The 18,711-nt window shown below is 43.0% G+C and overlaps 1 protein-coding gene across 1 annotated transcript; it reads left to right on the top strand.

Annotated features, from left to right (window-relative positions):
* Window positions 1-973: 973 nt before the first annotated feature.
* On the top strand, window positions 974-18,504 carry LOC311370857 (uncharacterized protein; the record flags this gene model as incomplete). Its single annotated transcript, XM_084489156.1, has 6 exons — window positions 974-1,105; window positions 15,506-15,658; window positions 16,183-16,332; window positions 16,600-16,671; window positions 17,943-17,993; window positions 18,330-18,504. Coding segments are annotated over exons 1-6 (692 nt in total), but the record flags the coding sequence as incomplete, so codon positions are not given.
* Window positions 18,505-18,711: the final 207 nt, after the last annotated feature.

Genomic DNA, 18,711 nt, shown 5'->3' with positions numbered 1-18,711 from the left:
CAGGGTGTCGCGTCCTGTAGCTGGAGACGCAGCGGTGCAAAGGAGGAAATGAAGATTGGAAGAAAAAAAAGTTGGTTCATTACTATATAAGACTTATAATAAATAAAAGAGTCCTCAACAGCTTGATTACTTATTATCCTTCGTTCCAATAACTATTTGAGTCTTCTTATAAAGGGTAATGGTGATAGTTTGATGATATTCTCTTGCAAAACCAAATAGCTTGTTGAATAGATCTAGTTCAGATGATCTGGTTCTGTGAGCCATACAGCAGAGCCATACAGCCAAACACAGACATGTTGCCCTGGCTTGTGAATATTTTACTTTAAATAAAATGAGTACGGACTGAACTGAGAATAATGTTGGTCTGCAAGACCAAGTCCATCACAGCTTGCACGACACACACACACACGCACACACACACACACACACACACACGCCTGTGATTGGTCACAGGTGTGCAGCCCCCCCAGCCCCAGAGTCTAATCAGTGTGACTGGGGCCAGGTGAGGCTGCTTCAACCATCCACCACACACACACACGCTCCACTATGTCTTTTAACGTGATGGGAAATCCACCCTAATGTTCGCTATGTTTGTGAGTGTTTGAATAAACAGCAGCACAGAGTTCTGACAAAAAGGGGTTTTATTTGACCTAAATAAATACAAACACAGGTCGTGGAGAACCAATAAAAGAACGTTAAAGTATTATAAACATGAATGATCGAGGATCAACATAAAAGTGGTTTGCGTGGACGTTAATTCCCGTGGGCAGAAGAGATAGGCTTCACAGAAATGATACGCATTAGAGTTAACATCAGCTACTGGAAAAACCCACGGTGCTTTTGGACCTCACACACACGCAAATGCAAACGCACACACAAACATTTTGCAACACTGATATCAGATTGCAAGCTGACGATTGGTCAGAATTCAAACCTGTGACGTGGTTTCTCCAGCTGAAATAGCGGAGCTGAACCCTTGAGAGCAGAAGCAGTGAGAGCTGTCAGAGAGGAACCATGGACACCATCGCTGAACCGGACCCTGGACCCTCTGAGGAACCTGAGGACACGTCTTTGAACCGGAGACAGACCAGGAAGAGAAGATTTGGTAGGTGCCCTTTTTAGAGGATTCAAAATAACTAATCCAGTAAACAATGTTTTCATCTGCATGCATTTTAGATTCACGTTTAGCAAACGTTTTAATTCAGAGTGACCGACCTGATGAACCAGCGACCATAGAGACAGATTTATTCTCCTAAATAACGACATGTGTGTGTTCTAGACAAAACCCTTTTTTTTTGTTACCTTACTTGACTTGTGACTACGCCCGTGAGTTACGGACTACTGATAGGCATCTCAAGTAGTTGTGTGTTTCATGATATATGTTCGTTATATACGTGGAACAGAGTGCAGAGTAACTTTAGAGCCGAACACAAGTTTAGTTTTTTCATTACTTATTATGAATGGTAGTGCAACGTGACATTAGAGTGACAATGGTTTATTCCATCAACAATTGTGTGTTTTAATAATGGCTACTCATTTAACTGAAGTGATATCAGGTGTACTTATGAGTTTAACATAATTATATCAAGTTTGTCATTAATATGAACATATCTCAAACTATCCCACAATACAAGTAGTTAATAATATATCCCCCTTATAACGATCACGGAGCTCTCCTACTTCCTGTCCAGATATTAATATTCATGTATCAGACCGGAAGTGGGCGTATGGCTGGGAGCTCGTTTTTCCCCGGGTGCCACAGTTTTCTGGGGGGTGATGTCTGAGCAAGTGTTTGTGGGGGAGTAGGGAGTGCTAATGGGTTTAGAGTGCCGGAGGTCGTATAATGTTTATTGGGGGGTTCTGTTGACAGCAACCTGACTGGGGCAGGCAGATCTGCGGGGCTGGGTGTGTGTGTGTGTGTGTGTGTGTGTGTGTGTGTGTGTGTGTGTGTGTGTGTGTGTGTGTGTGTGTGTGTGTGTGTGTGTGTGTGTGTGTGTGTGTGTGTGTGTGTGTGTGTGTGTGTGTGTGTGTCCAGATAGGTGTCAAGAAGAAGGGTTAGTTATGTGTTTGTTAATTCTGAGCAGCTTTCCCACAGACATTAGAGGATGTTTGTTAAGTGCAGGGTGCAAGGCCAGGGTGTGTGTGTGTGTGTGCGTGTGCGTGTGCGTGTGCGTGTGCGTGTGCGTGTGCGAGCGAGAGCGAGAGAGAGCACCCCGCCGTGGTGCTGTTTGGCTCGTTGTGGGCTGTCAGCATCTGCCAGGATGGACGAATGTGCTTTGTGTGTCAATGATGTATCTGGCTGATCGTATTTGCTGTAGATGGATGGTTAAATAATGTCACGCGATCGGTCATACTGTAGGCTCTCATTTGCAAGTTCACTGATTGCGTGTCTGATAGGATATATACCTGGCATTTATTCAGTTGATTGCTCTTCTAAAATGCGCCAGATTGATACCAATTATTGTTGTGTTTGCATTGTAATGTACATCTTGGTCTCTCCTTAAAACAACGTACATCGAAATAACTTTAGTCAATGCAGCCTCCTATGTCAGTGTTTGCTTTACGAATACTATAGCATATCGGTTTATCAAAATTGTTAAGTGGGGGCGTGGGTGTGTGTTGTCATGTAGGCTATAGACTGTTTGTCTTGGATTGCATTACCCCGAATATTGACGGGTATTTTGCACGCTGGGTAAAAGCTTCGAAATAAACACTACCATCAAAACGTGGGATAACTAATGTATGCGCTGCTGTTCATAGACTAGCTCCAGCGCTCGTTGCTGTGTTGCTAAATGATAGCAACTTTCCACTCATTATCCTTTGACCATGCATTTAATATTTACATATATAATATGCGGACACGCTGTGGGTGTGAAGGATTTGTATATGTCCAGATAGGAGTTATGAGGAAGGGGGGTTATGTGTTTTGTTAATTCTGAGTTGCTTTCCCGCAGATAGTAGAGGAAGTTCATTAAGTGAAGGGTGCAAGGCCGTGTGTCTGTTTTCTCGGATGGGGAAGAGGAGGGGGTAAAGTGGACCATCCAGAGTTTGTATAATGTTTTATTGTGGGTCAGCGATTTTACCAGATACCGATGGATGATCAGGGGTTGTGAGATGATCAAGGTTGGGCGTAGGCCTAGGGGTGAAGGATTTGCATATGTCCAGGGGGGGGTGGGTGGTGATCAATGAATCTGATACGTTGAGGGGTGTCGACTGGGTGTGGGGTTATAAAAAAAACAAACCCATAGATCAGGATTTGTTAGGCAACTGATTCCCTGTCCATACCCAAGAGAAGACAACCACCTCTGCAGCTCTTTTTATTTTCGCCAGTCGTACTGAGACAAACACAGCCCACTACAACATGCTGATCAGCAGTGAGTATCTCCTAATACCTTCTCTATTTCAGTTATATTAGACCTATGACATTGTGTAACTGTTTTTTTTTTTTAAATATTTGTTTTGATGAAAAAGTGGGTTATTAGGTATTTCAACAGATGCACAGGGACATGTGTTCCATTATCCAGACCCACCACAGTGTATGTATATAACCCTACCCTTTTAATCATTAAGGTTGAATTATTACTATTATTATTATTACTACTTATATGTAGACCCTGGAGGTAAACAATCAATGTCTATGTTATGTGTTAGGTCTGTTTGACACTGTGTCGACGAGGATAACTCAAAGCCCAGCTCTTATTGATCTGACCAATGGGGAGGGTCCATCTAGAGGTAAGGTATCAAAATATTATTAGGGTATTCTGATGTATTATCTAATTGCTATTCGTCACATTTCTTATTCTATGCTTTCTTTTCTTTTTCTTTTTTCATAGCACCTCTACCCACAGCACCACAGGAGTGTGTTATAAAACCTGATGATGTCACCGCTGTAAGGCCTGAGAGGAAAACTCAAAGCCTGTTATCAGGGGAGACCATAAAGCTGGTCATAGCTGAGACCCAGAGGGGTGAAGCCGAGAGGAGAGCGTGTGAGTATATTGTGACTGAAGGAGGGGTCCTAGCTGTGCAACCGGGTGATGATATAGGCCTACCAAACGGTCGGTAGTTGTAAATACTGATGTACATACACATTAGCGCTAGATATCACGTTATTGATCATTATTGATTGTTAATTTTCTTTTCTTTTAATTAGGTACCGCAGACATGGCCCCTGAAGACCGGCCGGAGAGAACATATGCGGAGCTGACTGATGCAGATTGCGACTTCCTGATTAACGGTGATCCGGGGGACGACCAGTTCATGCGCCTGGATGCCCCACAGCGTGCAGTAGAGCCATCGGTGGACAGGAGCGATCTCACCCCCTCGTCAGACCTGCAGAATACTGCAGAAGAGGTGTCGACCAAGGCCAACGCTCCATCTACCTCTAAAACCCCCTTTGAACAATCCGCCTGAGGTGAGCCGTGGTGACGACACAGCCCGGTCCGCGGCGGTATAACCACACACACAGACGATGAACCTTCTACCGTTGTACCTGTGGCTGGCATAAAAACAGGGTCAGAACAAGATGTCTATGCTATTCGCATTCTGAAACTCGAACGTAAAGTTAAAATCCACGATATAATAGCTCGCAGACGTTACAAGATCGAAGCCCTTAAAGTTAAAATCAACGATATAACAGCTCGCCAACGTTACAGGGTCGAAGCCCTACGGGAGAAGGCTGTGCGGGAAAACTATGCTAAATGCTTGTCTAAGGTGATGAATGTGGCGGATGAGGTTAAAGCGCATGATAAAACTCTAGACACTCCAAAGCTATCGATAGAATGCTTACATTGCTCGTGGGCCTAAATAAAAAAGTTTCAGAAGCTCAAGAGACGCAAGAGGATGTAGCCTTAGTCAACTTTGGGGATTGTCTTTTGTAAAATCGTGTCTTTTTAAAATCACGTATTCATCTTTTATTTTTATATCTTTGATTTTTTTTTTGTTATGTTTTTTTTTTTGTGTGACGTTGTATATTCGTTTTGGTAAATACATATGTAATCAATCAATAAACATGAGCCCCAGAAAAAGAAAATGCAAGTCTATTAATGGCAATGTCAAGAGGAGATGTAGATCCAGCAGTGGTAGTAGTAGTAGCACTAGTAGGCTACGGACACATGTTTTGATCAGCTGATGAATGAGTTTGCTAACGATACAGGCATGGTGGCGGAATTGTCAGATGCCTGGGGTGATGAGGATGACGATGATGATGTGTTTGATGATACTATAGACGTGTGTGATACAGATCTTGATTAATTGTTAAATAGTACTGAATTCAATTCTATAGAGAGGACTGTGTGCGGGGTATTAGAGGATCTAGACAGAGGGGGTGAGATAGAAGGTTTCTTTGGCCAGGGGGGTAATGACGATGATGTCGTAGTGGTTGTACAGAGTGTAAATGAAGGGTCGTCTATTCAGCGTGGTGGTGGTGGGGGTGGGGCCTGTACAGGTGATGGTGTACAGGATGGTGCCGATGCTGATGGAACAACGGTGGGGGTAGATGAGGTGTTGGGCGTCCGGGGTAGCGCTGATGGAGGCAGTAGTGGTGATGGTAGTGGTGGGGGTGGTTATGATGATGATGGTGGCCCCGAGTGTGGAGGGGCAGTCAGCGCTAATGATGAGACGAGGATAAGACACTATCCCTACTTTAACGGCTTCGAGGTTAGGCGCTCTGTTGATCTAAGGACTATCCCTATCGATAATTTAGAAGAGATACCTAATTTTATCAGGGAGAGGTTGACAGGCGTCATAACAGAGTGCTCTCAAAGAACCGTCCGAGGCAGTGTTTTAAACGTGGTCCTGCGGGGTCCGTCGTTGGCCAGTGATATCCAGGCTGTACTCACGACTGGTGACGATTACAATGATGATACGTTTCTAGAGCAGATTTCGCAAGTTATACAAAGTAATGACGTTAGCTTGACTGATGATGCATTAGAGTTTGTTGTCACAGGCGTTCACAATAAAAACGGAGGCGTCCGGTTAAAGTTAAAAAGCGTCCCCTATGGTGATATCATAAGCAGGAAAAGATTGAGTCTATACACCCCCTCCAACACTCATGACAATCTATGTTTTTCGCTATAGCTCATTATCTAAAAGAGGGGGTGTCGGAGGATGATACAGTGTCGGGGGGTGATACAGTGTCGGAGGATGATACAGTGTCTGAAGAGGCTAAATTGTTGGTTGCCCAGGCTTTACACATTAGCTTAGGATTTGATCACAATCATCCAGTTGGCTTTGCTGATGTTTCTGCGTTTGTAATAAAACATGTTATTGGCTAAAATAAATACTGTTGGGGTCATAAAGGTTTTTTCACCACAAAGGATCCACCCATCAGAGGGCTAAGAAGAGACTCCTGGTTAAAAACACATCAGTTGTATGGTAAGATGGCTACTGGTCAGAAGTCGGTTGTTGGAGAGATGTTTGACCCCAGACTTCAGCACCCGTTCAGTATGGTAGTGTCTGGCCCCTCCAACAGCGGAAAAACCTATTTTGTCAAAACAATCGTTGAAAACGTTGGTCGTCTATTTTCGGAAGATATTGAAAACATAGTCTATATTTATTCATGCTGGCAACCGATATATGATGAATTGTTAAAGATAAGGAGTATTAACTTTGTGGAAGGGATTCCCAAATCTCTTTGCGACGATTCAATATTACCGGTCAATACTAGAAATCTTCTCATTATTGATGACTTGATGAATGATGCGTGCAATAATATAGAGGTTCAGCATGTTTTTACAAAATATGTACACCATCGTAACCTTAGCTGTATGTATCTGGTGCAAAATTTGTTTATGCAAGGTAAAACCAGCAGAACAATAAGCTTAAATACAAATTACATGGTCTTGTTTAAGAACCCACGTGACAAATATCAGATTTTGTTGATAGCCAGACAGATGTTTCCGTGTAAGACAAAGTATTTTCTAGAGTCCTTTAACGACGCTACTAGCATACCCTATGGGTATTTGCTTGTCGACTTTAAAGCCACGACCCCCGACAATATGAGACTTAGAACAGCTATTTTATCAGACCGTCAAGTCGTCTACACCCAGAGAGCAAAGTGACTAGCTAGAGGCCATGTCGGAGCGTATACGCAGAAATCGAGACCGCCTAAAGCTGTTATATAAATCACCGCCTGCTCTGCGTAAAGTTATTCTACGGACAGCCAACGACGATTTTATCAACTCGCTGTGTGAAATAGCGTTGAATATTTTACAAGGCAAGATACCAATGACCCCCAGTCAGCACAAAAGATTGCAGAAACAAAAAAAGGACATTAGGTTACTGGCTAATAAGTCTGTGGTGATTTCTAAAAAGAAGAAGAGACTCATCAATCAGACCGGTGGATTTCTGTTGCCTTTACTGTCTGTAGCCATACCTTTGATTACCAGTCTTTTCTCCAGAGGTGGTTGATTGAAATCGTAATGGAGCACACTCACAAGATGTATCTAGTTCCTCAGCATCAACTCGATGCCTTAAAGCAGCCCCATCCTAGGGAATCGGTTAGACAGACGGCTGAAAACGCTTTGGATAAAGCTATCGAGGAGGTGTTGAACAGCCCCGATACCGATTTGTATGAAAAAGCCAAGAGGTACGGATCTGTTTTACAGCGATATCTATCTCTGGTTAAACAAGGACAACGTGAGCAAGGAGAGTTGACTCTATCACTTGCTGAGGACGGGTCCAAGTCTCAGCCGCGGGATGCAGATGAGGGGGGTAATGCTAGTGCTGGTGATAGTGTTTTTGAGGAGGTAATGAGACACATACCGACAAAAAGTAAGAGAAACGCCGGACACATCATGGAATCGTTGAAGAAATCTAAAAACGTATCATGGACGGACAAGGGCGAGCTTGTGTTAAAAGGAGAAACTATTAAGGGGTCACATATGTATGATTTGTTAAAGAATGTCACAGCGTCCTATCGCGTTTTAGATTCCGACAGGCCACCGGGGTGGATAGCGTTTCTGAAAGTTTTAGCCCATATTAATGTACCGTCTACATCTATACCTAGTAAACGACTTAGACAGTTGGTAGACATGTATAAACATGCCCCACCATCGGATAGTGTTAATGCAATTGACGAGTATGAGAGCCACCACTCTGGATCTAATAAGAGGAGAAGACGTGAACGACCTGACTCACCTTCTAATACCCCTAAAACACATGAAAGTGCGTGGTTACAATTCTGATGTGCCTATCTGAATAATTGTATATATACTGTGACTGTTATCTTTTTGAAAAACGCTTGTGTAGTATCAGCTAAATAAAAAACTTGACAACATAAACTTTTTTTACTCGTCTTTGTATTTATTTTCAAAAGGCATGTTACATGTTACAACCACAGATACACGACTGCACACATATCAGTTCATGTTCATTACAAAAACTTGGTTTTACACTACTAACAAAGTCGTATACCTTTTTATCATTGCGGGGTAGATTAGCCCCAAACATTCTCAAAAACTTGTGGTACGACACACCTTTCTGCATATTAAACAAGAAAAATAGGCAATGCTGTCCACAGGCTGTACTTAAATGGTCCTGGATCTGTTGTGTAGAATAAACCACATCACTACAGCTATGATCAAGAAACTGTTGTATGGATACGGGAAACTCTGAGTACGTGGGTGGGTTTCCATAGGAGTCAAAAAAGTATCCTTGTCTCTCGGCCGTGATATATATAGCTAGCCAATGGGCCCCGGCTGCATTTGAAGGTTCTGTATTAACCACTAGCATAGCAGGCACGTGACGAATGTCTCTAGGTAGATGATCGCACGGTACGACCCCCAGAAAAGAAGCCCTATGAGCAATTTTCTGGCCTACAGCTGTTAGCTCGATAGTATTCATGTTTTGCAATAACTCTTCAGTAATAGTCCAGTAACACCTGACGTCTGTTTGATATTTCTATAACAGAATCATAAACTGCATAACATATTAAATTGACGGTTGTAGCTAGAGCGTTTCTGAATCGTACTTCTAACCTCACGTTCCCTGTTTTGACTAGCGACACATGCTGTCCACACCCTTCATCTGCTTCCAGGTTAAAACAAAACAATGCATAACCGTCTCCAAACTCTTCCCGGGTGATGGCAATATCTCTGTCTTTCAGCTGCCGTCCTGTTGCCTGAATAAGCTGGAAATATTCCCGTGTATACAAGCCATTTCTAAAGTCCGGTTGAAAGGGTTTAGCAGGGTATGAATGTCCATCACAGTAGAGTGCTAGGAACTCTGTGGTGAAATGTTGAAATCTGAACGGATTCCGAACATAGCTCCCCGTGAATGCTTCGTTATCCACGAAACCTATAACAATCATCTTCGGAATTTGTCCAAGAAACAAATTGTCTTGATTGCATATTCTACTACCCGCAGGGATAGATACATTTTTTAGACACACTCTATCAACAGGATATTTTATGTTAGCTTGAGTCAACGCTCGGGCATGCGCCAACTTGACACCCGGTGCAACTGAGACCTTCTTAATAAATATATTCGCAGACACTATAGAGACTCTGTATTCCACCGGACCGGTGGCCATGAGACAGAAATCGTTTTTTGCTCTGATGAATCTTATGCGAAGATCAACACCGTTAATCAGTAGTTTTTCCTGGAAAAACATGTCTGCGTGAATAGGGGCTATTAGTTCGACTATACGACTACGTGTTGAATATGCACTCCTGGCTGCTAAGCCGCGATTAGGACTGTCGGGGTCATGTTCATCCATTTCACCATACGTGTCTTTCTTGAATAGACCGCATCCAAACTGTGTGTCCAGAGTACCATTTCCATAGTTTAGCAAGCATTCTATTATGCCTCTGTATGGATAGGTATTTGATGATTGGGTAATAAGCCTATCACCTAGAGTAATATCCACCTGTGAGAATAATGTACATCCCGGATAGTTAATCAACCCCACTTCTGCATCCTCGGCTAGGTCTGTTCCATTGGGATTAGTGATCTTGACCCGTAGATGCAGATACGTGTTGTTTAGATCCATATAGTCTTCGCTACTGGCCGACACAAAGAACTCTATGGGGCCCCTGTCTGTCAGAGCCGATAGTGGAGGAATCTCTATATACGTACTTTTCTCTATAGCCGTCTGCGTTAAGGGTAGAGTGAAAAGGTCCAGCTCACTCTTGACACATTCTTCTGACATACGATGTAGGAGAGCCATTGTTGTTCAATACCGATTATTGACAGCTAAATGAATATATCATTAGCAGCCCCTCTAAAGCGACGGTTTGATACCTTCTTGGTCCTTTTAGGTTTTGCCCTTTTTCTGCCTGAGGCTGGTGTTTTACGTTGTTTTCTACGCCCCGTAGGACACCGGGACCGCCCCCAGCTTGAAGGAGGATATTTAGTGGGTCTTTTGAAAGAAGCAATCATGCCTGCTCCCTGTTGTTTCGGCGTAGATGACGCCCGCGTTATATTTGTAATCACGTCGCCTATAATGTTTTTGGCAGCACTTTTCAAATGAGGCTTGGCTATGCTCACACCCCTTTTAAATAAAGGTACCGCCATCCTAAAGAGGCTGCGGAACATTCCACCGATTCCAGCTCCATATTGTGTGCTGCTGCCTTCATATCCGGTTAATCCGTACCCGGCCTGGTTTAAATAATACTGTACGTATTTTTCCTCATCGTATGGCGGTCTATAACCCATTACACTGTGCATTGGGCTAGAAATGTTGTTGTTTTACCGGTCTAAAATGAAGCTTCAGGATCACTTTGCCGTATGTGAATGGTATATTTGTATTCTGGTCAGACTTTAGATCGATTTCGATATCTCCAATAGGGTCTCGGGACACGTGAACGTAGTGCGGTTTGTCAAACATGAGACTGCGGTGGCTCTTGTGTGTGTCAGTTATATTAATACACCTTAACAACGGGACATAGCTGTCCCCCACCCACTGGTGATCGACAATATCGCTATAAATAAACATGTTATAGCACCCCCCATGGATGTCTGCTGGATGTGGTGCGAATAACGCTCTGGTCTTGTCTGCAGGGTACATTTCGCCGGGGTTGAAGCCCAAGATGTTAGCCAGTTTTCCTCTAAACCCAAGAGATAAGAAGTCACTACCTTTGATGTATACACGATTTCTAATACTTTCGTGGTAAAGTTTAATGTCCACTTGAGGCGTGTGTTTGGTTATAGTCTTGTTGATATGTTCTAATAACCGGGTAATACTCTCGTAGAACCCCGTTGCTAATAGCAAGGTATAGCCTGTTTTAGAATCACCCAGAGATATTACGGCGTCCTCCCACGGAAAACTCAGCCATCTGCATGGATATTGAGCTTCAATCAGCCCTACTTCATAGGGTTGAGTTGTATGTATAGCTTTTGCTAATTTAGTTCTAAAATTCCATATCTTATTTTGAGGGTAGACCCCCGCTGAGGCGTTACTAGCCAGAGTCACATAAAACCCCCCTGCAGCCTCCTTCTCCATCGAATATCTCGGTTATAATGTCTTATATTCCTCTTACACGTCGATTATCACATTTTCAGGAACCCACGAATTGAAAACGTCCGGCCACCCTAACCATTTAACAAATACCATATTCTTACGCCCCACCTTTTTTCTATCGATAACCTTCTCTATTTTAAATTCTTTGTTTTTAGGCACTATGACTTTTTGTAACTCTTTCTCGTAAAACGTTCCTTGCAGTGTATCACCTCCGTAGTCTTTTAGCTTGTAGACTGGGGGGTAACGCGATATCTTCTGTGATATCACAAAGTATTCATCTGTAAATGTCTGCTCGTAGCCTTTTCGAAATATACCTTTTGCTTTTGAAATTCTAACCGTATCGCCGATATCGTACCTAAATACGATCTTAGCATCTTGTTTTGTTTTGTAGAGGGTATTAAATACCGTTTGCTCATTATCTTTAACAACGCTGACAGGCGTCATTTTTATAGATCTGTGGTATGAGCGATTATAGGCATGTACCATATCTTGTAGTTTGTCTACGTAACGTCTGGAATTGGAAGCTGTTAAATATCTCCACATGTTGGTTTTCAGAGTCCTGTTGAAACGCTCAACTATACTGGCCTTGGTCTCATTAGATGTAGAGAAATGTTTAATGTCGTGACGCTCCAACAGCCGCTGGAAGGTCTTGTTGTAAAATTCTTTTCCGGCGTCAGTCTGTAGTTTCACAGGAACACGTCCTTCTTTGAGAATATCACCAAATGCTTTACTGACATCTAAAGCACTCTTGGATGGTAAAGAGCGAACCCATGCGTATTTTGAAAACACATCAATACACGTCAACAGAAAATGCACCCCGTCATTTTCGGGCGCATACTCGGACATATCCACTAGATCTGCCTGAAACTGTCTATCTATACCGCTGACCAATACTCTATTTCTGCGGAAATGTATAGAAGCTGGAGCATGCAGAGTATATGCATCCTGCTTCAATAGCCATTTCTTTACATATTTTAAAGGAGGTATCTCCTCGCCACTATGCTTAAGGCCCCGTTGTAGTTTATCAATACCACCGTAAGAGCCAGATCCCGCAGAGTCGTAATAAGTTTTAGAAAGCAGTCTATCCATATCGTCTGACGGTGACAAACTGAATACTGGTACACTGAGCAGAGTTTACATCATCATTTTATTTAAAAAACAACCGCCCACTTTCCACAATGTCAAGATACAACTTACAGACAGTTTTATTTTTCTGTACCATTTTACAAGACATCATTTGAGCAACCCTAAGACACTCTGATTTTTTATCCTTATTTAACTTTAAGACGTCGGATACAAATGCACATATACACATGACATGCCCAACAGTAAAACATTTGTCATCTGAGAAATGGTTAACTAGTTCAGATAACATTAAATCCTGGGGTCTGTCACACGAGAATTTCAGGACCAAATCATTCCAATCCTTATACACACATCGGATATAAGCATTATGATTAATAAATGCATCATTTTCTACCATACTAAACATCAAACCAGCAAGTCTATGTGATACAGAATCGACAAACATGTCATAACCAAAAGAAAACAGATTACCCATTTTACAAACATTTGTAGGCCCTCTGTGTAGTACGACGCCACTCCAATGTACGCCTCCACAAACGTGTTGCCTCTATTATCTTACGCTGATATTCAGGAGAGATACACTTTAGGGTTAGCTCCTCCAGCTGGTCCATAACATAGAATTCAGTTAGTAAATCACATAGCATAGTGTCCACCGCCCCTATGACTGTCTTATGATCCAATATTAAACCAATTGTATTTTTTAATATTGTATCCATAAGAAGTCCAAAGGGCTCTCTACCCAACACAACACATATATCATCGTAATGGGTCTCGTAGTGATCCTGAGATAGTTTGCACAGACAGGTATGCCGTTTTTGACTCGGTGTGTTGTACGTACACCCCCAGCAGTCTGCGCGGATCTTCCAGTCGATGATGGCAGCTATGCAGACACCCGTGGTCGCTCTCAAAACACTGAGGGATTCAGAGTTGATACGGGTGTGAAGAGATACGGTTGGCCATCCATCCGCCTCCTCCGTAGCCGTATCAACCACCAGTGGACCTCCCTCATAGTCCGGTAGAAAGGTTAGATTCAATTCAGATAAATGCTTGGCGTACTCTTGAAGCCAATCGTCATGTTCAGGTTGTCCGTCATTTACATCACCACTCATTGCATTGTCGTCATCATCATATCGGGGGTAATTGGCATGGATCTGTTCTGTATAACATAACAAACATTACATTAGACACTACTGCATACATGAAAACTATACACCCACACATGCTGTAATAACGCAATCTCTAAATATTCACCATTCTCTATAGCTAGTAGTCCTCTGCATCCTAGCAAGACACCATCTCAACATCACTGTGATCTGAGGCCCCCACTTTATTATCATTCGATAAAAATAGCTGTTTTTTAACATCATCAGCATCGCTTGGACTCCGTGGGGTATCTGGATACCATACAGTTGGGGTAGTTGGGTACTTCTTGACCACTCTGTCAATCTTCTCAAAAATCGAGCGTATCGCGGGCCAATCACATCTCTGGATAAAAAAGACAGTTTCAAACCAACGGTCGGATGCTGCGTAGCCGTCAAAGCGAGGGTGACGTGTGATAGAAAAAGGGTCACAGCCACCCAGTACCGCTCCTGGTTCAACGCATCGCTTGAAAAAAATGAAATTAGTTGTACACTTGGTGGACTCCATCCGATATAACACAGATCCAGAAACCCCACACCATTGGGTGACAGCCGGAGGTTCACGCCATCCAACAACGTCTAACTCGGGGGTTACATTCTCACGGAAATGTAGCCAATCCTCGGTACACATATGCACCACGCCATCACAGTCTTTTGCTTTTAACAGGACACATCCACCCCCGAATGAAATTACGTACTCAAAGCCGTTCTTTCCTTTATGCCCGTATGTCGATTCGGTACACTAGCACCTGAAACAGGCCTCAGTCTTTTGATTGGCGCATTAATCAAAGATACTCTTTCAGCACTAAAAGCATGGGTAGATTCAGGCATACAATGGCTGGACATACCCATGGGGGACTGGTTTTCAATGGGGTCCATTTCCAAGGGTTTTCGGGATCGTGTTGAGAAGTAACGCGTAAGGCCGTCGGCTGCTGAATGCTTCTGTATCACTGGCTAGTGCAGAACGCCAACCTTTTAAACCTATTTCTCTACCCCTCCGAAACACACCCACTTTTACCAACTCATCCCCATTGTGGCCATGATGCGTATAGAACATCAACCAATGTCAGGTCACTGTCAGGTCACTGTCAGGTCACTGTCAACAGAACCCCCCAATAAACATTATACGACCTCCGGCACTCTAAACCCATTAGCACTCCCTACTCCACCACAAACACTTGCTCAGACATCACCCCCCAGAAAACTGTGGCACCCGGGGAAAAACGAGCTCACAGCCATACGCACACTTCCGGTCTGAGACATGAATATTAATATCTGGACAGGAAGTAGGAGAGCTCCGTGATCGTTATAAGGGGGATATATTATTAACTACTAATACATATCCTCATATTGTCTGTGTGTGCCGTTGTGAAAGACCCTGGTGACACGCAGGCCACATGTGTGTATGTATGTATTTCTGTGTGTATTACTCTATAACTATGCGTGCGTATATAGCAATAATGAGGGAATAATAACGTATACGTATGCATGCTAGAGACCAGTACTTGTTGTGCTTAAGTGTGTTCTAAACTCAACACGAGAGCCACAGTACCAGTCATCACTTACTGAGCTGTTCTCAGTAGAGGTCTTCAGGTGTTTCTTAAAGACGGGGGGGGATTCTGCAGACCGTAGGGAGACTGTCTGGACTGTGAATGATGGCCACGCAGTGTGAATATATGTATGAACATACTCTGTGTGTCCGTGTGTGTGCGCTTGAGTGCATCAGTGAGTCTGTGTCAAATGAAGACATCAGATAAGCGTTGAAGAAAAACATTTCGCAACACGTAATTAAGAAATAAAACATGTCATGTGTTTTTTCCAGCTGATGGAGCAAAGAAGAAGGCTAAGTTCAGAAGCAGTGGAAGCCATGAGAGAGTAACCATGGTCACCATCTCTGAAACGGACCCTGGACCCTCTGAGGAACCTGAGGACACGTCTTTGGACCGGAGGAGGGAGACCAGGAAGAGAAGATTTGGTAGGTGTCCTTTTTAGAGGATTCAAAATAACTAATCCAGTAAACAATGTTTTCATCTGCATGCATTTTAGATTCACGTTTAGCAAACGTTTTAATTCAGAGTGACCGACCTGATGAACCAGCGACCGTAGAGACAGATTTATTATCCTAAGTAACGACATGTGTGTGTTCTAGACAAAACCCTTTTTTTTTGTTACCTTACTTGACTTGTGACTACGCCCGTGAGTTACGGACTACTGATAGGCATCTCAAGTAGTTGTGTGTTTCATGATATATGTTCGTTATATACGTGGAACAGAGTGCAGAGTAACTTTACAGCCGAACACAAGTTTAGTTTTTTCATTACCACAATGGTGGCCACGCAGTGTGAATATATGTATGAACATACTCTGTGTGTCCGTGTGTGTGCGCTTGAGTGCATCAGTGAGTCTGTGTGTCAAAAGAGGACATCAGATAAGCGTTGAAGAAAAACATTTCGCAACACGTAATGGAGAATTAAAACACGTGATGTGTTTTTTTTCCAGCTGACAGAGAAAAGATGGAGGCTAGGTTCAGAAGCAGTGAAGGCCATCAGAGAGTAACCATGGTCACCATGTCTGAACCGGACCCTGGACCCTCTGAGGAACCTGAGGACACGTCTTTGGACCGGAGGGAGACCAGGAAGAGAAGATTTGGTAGGTGCCCCTTTTTAGAGAATTTAAAAGAAATAATCCAGTCCGAAAAAATGATCCAAAATAAAATATGTTTTACTCCACATACATTTAAGATTGATGTTTCGAACACTTTTTTAGCCAAAGTGACCGTGTGTGTGTGTGTGTGTGTGTGTGTGTGTGTGTGTGTGTGTGTGTGTGTGTGTGTGTGTGTGTGTGTGTGTGTGTGTGTGTGTGTGTGTGTGTGTGTGTGTGTGTGTGTGTGTGTGTGTGTGTCCTACTCCTGAACAGTTCTATGGTTGCACATCGCTGTCGTTGTGAGCATCGGACTGCTGAGTATTCTCCTCATCTCCCTGCGCTTCAGTGAGTCTGAATCATATCATCCTGAATATAATTACAATACAGTTATGATCATATTAAAGATTGTAATAATAGCAATGATGATGATAATTATTGTTTTTGTTAGAATTAGTGTTAATAATATGAATGATCTTACTACTATGTAACAGCAGGCCTGTCGGACAAGTTGCTCTGCACAGTTGGTCAACGCGCATGTGCCAAGCAGCCTGCAGCTCACACACACACACACACACACACACAGCACACGCAAACACACACATACACCGCACGCACGCACGCACACACACACACACACACACACACACGTGCAAACGCACACGTGCAAACGCACACATGCACACGCACACACACACACACACACATGCACGCACACACCACACACACACACATGTGCACGAACACACACGTTACAAGACAAAGGCAGCACAGGACACCGCATACACACACACCGCACACACACCGCACACACATGCACACGCACGCACACACATGCACACTCATACACACACTGCACACACGCGGACGCAGACGTTGAAAGACAACGGCAAGATGGAGACCACAGCCCCGCCGTCGACACACTCTCCCAGCTCAGACCTCATGTCTATTGTAGACCACACCTCTTTGCAAAACTTAATTTATTTTTAAATAAAGTGTTGATGACGCTTCGGTCAGCATTTGCGTGTCATCGAGTGGCCCCCTAAATGATAATCAGCCTTTTGTTCCCCGAATGGTCAAAAAATATTTAAATGTTGGCACTGCTTTTAAGAGTCATTCGTGGTGAACGCTAAAAGAGAGGTCCTTTCATAACCCTAAAAGTACACATCACACAATAAACTTCAATACATGAGTTCACAGCTGCACAGGTGTATAGAAAATGATTATTGACAACAGTTAGCTGAACATTATGTGGTCCCGTCCTTCCACTCCCTGTTTTCTCACCCTGTTTAAACACAGAAATCAACTACATTTGTCCCAGTGTTTGTTATATGGGAAATAAAGCTATGTAATAATATGTATAATAATAGCAATGATAATGATCATTATTGTTTTTGTTAGAATTTGTGTTAATATTATGAATGATTGTAACAATAGCAACGATAATGATATTGATAATTATAGTTATTGTTATTTTAATTGGTATTAATATTAATATGTCACGTTCTCTTTCAGGGGGGATGGACTTTGTGTTTGGTTGGCTGTGGGTCCTGTGACGTTTAGAGACGATCGTTCTGTTTTAGAGCTCATTCCTTCTGTACTCCTCTGTCCTGTCCTAGACACACCGTCACCTTGGAAGGAGGGGAGAGAGCGCTTACTGGATGAACTCGGTGAGGGTTTTATCCAAGTTATTACATCAATCACATTATTAACATTTTTTTTATTTTGTGATTTATGTTTGAACATCCCCTCTTCCTTATAACTTCACATTTTATATTGTCAGGCTAACAGAGCATAGACCGTGTTAAACTACCATCAAATAAATGTGGTCTACTAAAGACATTTTTCTATTGTCGTCTATTAGGGTCATGCTTCTATTGATGTCTATTAAGGTTGTGCTTCTATTGTGGTCTGTTAAGGTCAGGTCTCAGGGTTGTGTGTCAGTAATGAAGACGGTAAGATAAGCAGTTCTGTGTTTGTTAAGGATTTTCTTTTACATTCAACAGATGAATTGGCGCTTCAGGGCTGGATGTTTTACGACCAGAGTTTCTACCTTATGTCTACTACTAAGAAGAGCTGGAAGGCCAGTAGAGAAGACTGTCTGCGGAGAAACGCAGACCTGGTGGTTATCAACAGCAGAGAAGAACAGGTGTGTGTGTGTGTGGGGAGAGACATTGTTGTGTGAGAGTGTGTGAGAGAGAGAGAGAGAGAGAGAGAGAGAGAGAGAGAGAGAGAGAGAGAGAGAGAGAGAGAGAGAGAGAGAGAGAGAGAGAGAGAGAGAGAGAGAGAGAGAGAGAGAGAGAGAGAGAGAGAGAGAGAGAGAGAGAGAGAGAGAGAGAGAGAGAGAGAGTGAGAGGTGTGTGAGACGTGTGTGAGAGAGAAGAGAGA

This window comes from Micromesistius poutassou (assembly GCF_964030765.1).
Source record: "Micromesistius poutassou genome assembly, contig: SCAFFOLD_4918, whole genome shotgun sequence".
Taxonomy (NCBI): Eukaryota; Metazoa; Chordata; class Actinopteri; order Gadiformes; family Gadidae; genus Micromesistius; species Micromesistius poutassou.
Note: the sequence above shows the minus strand (reverse complement) of the source record. Positions and strands in the feature narration are given on the sequence as shown.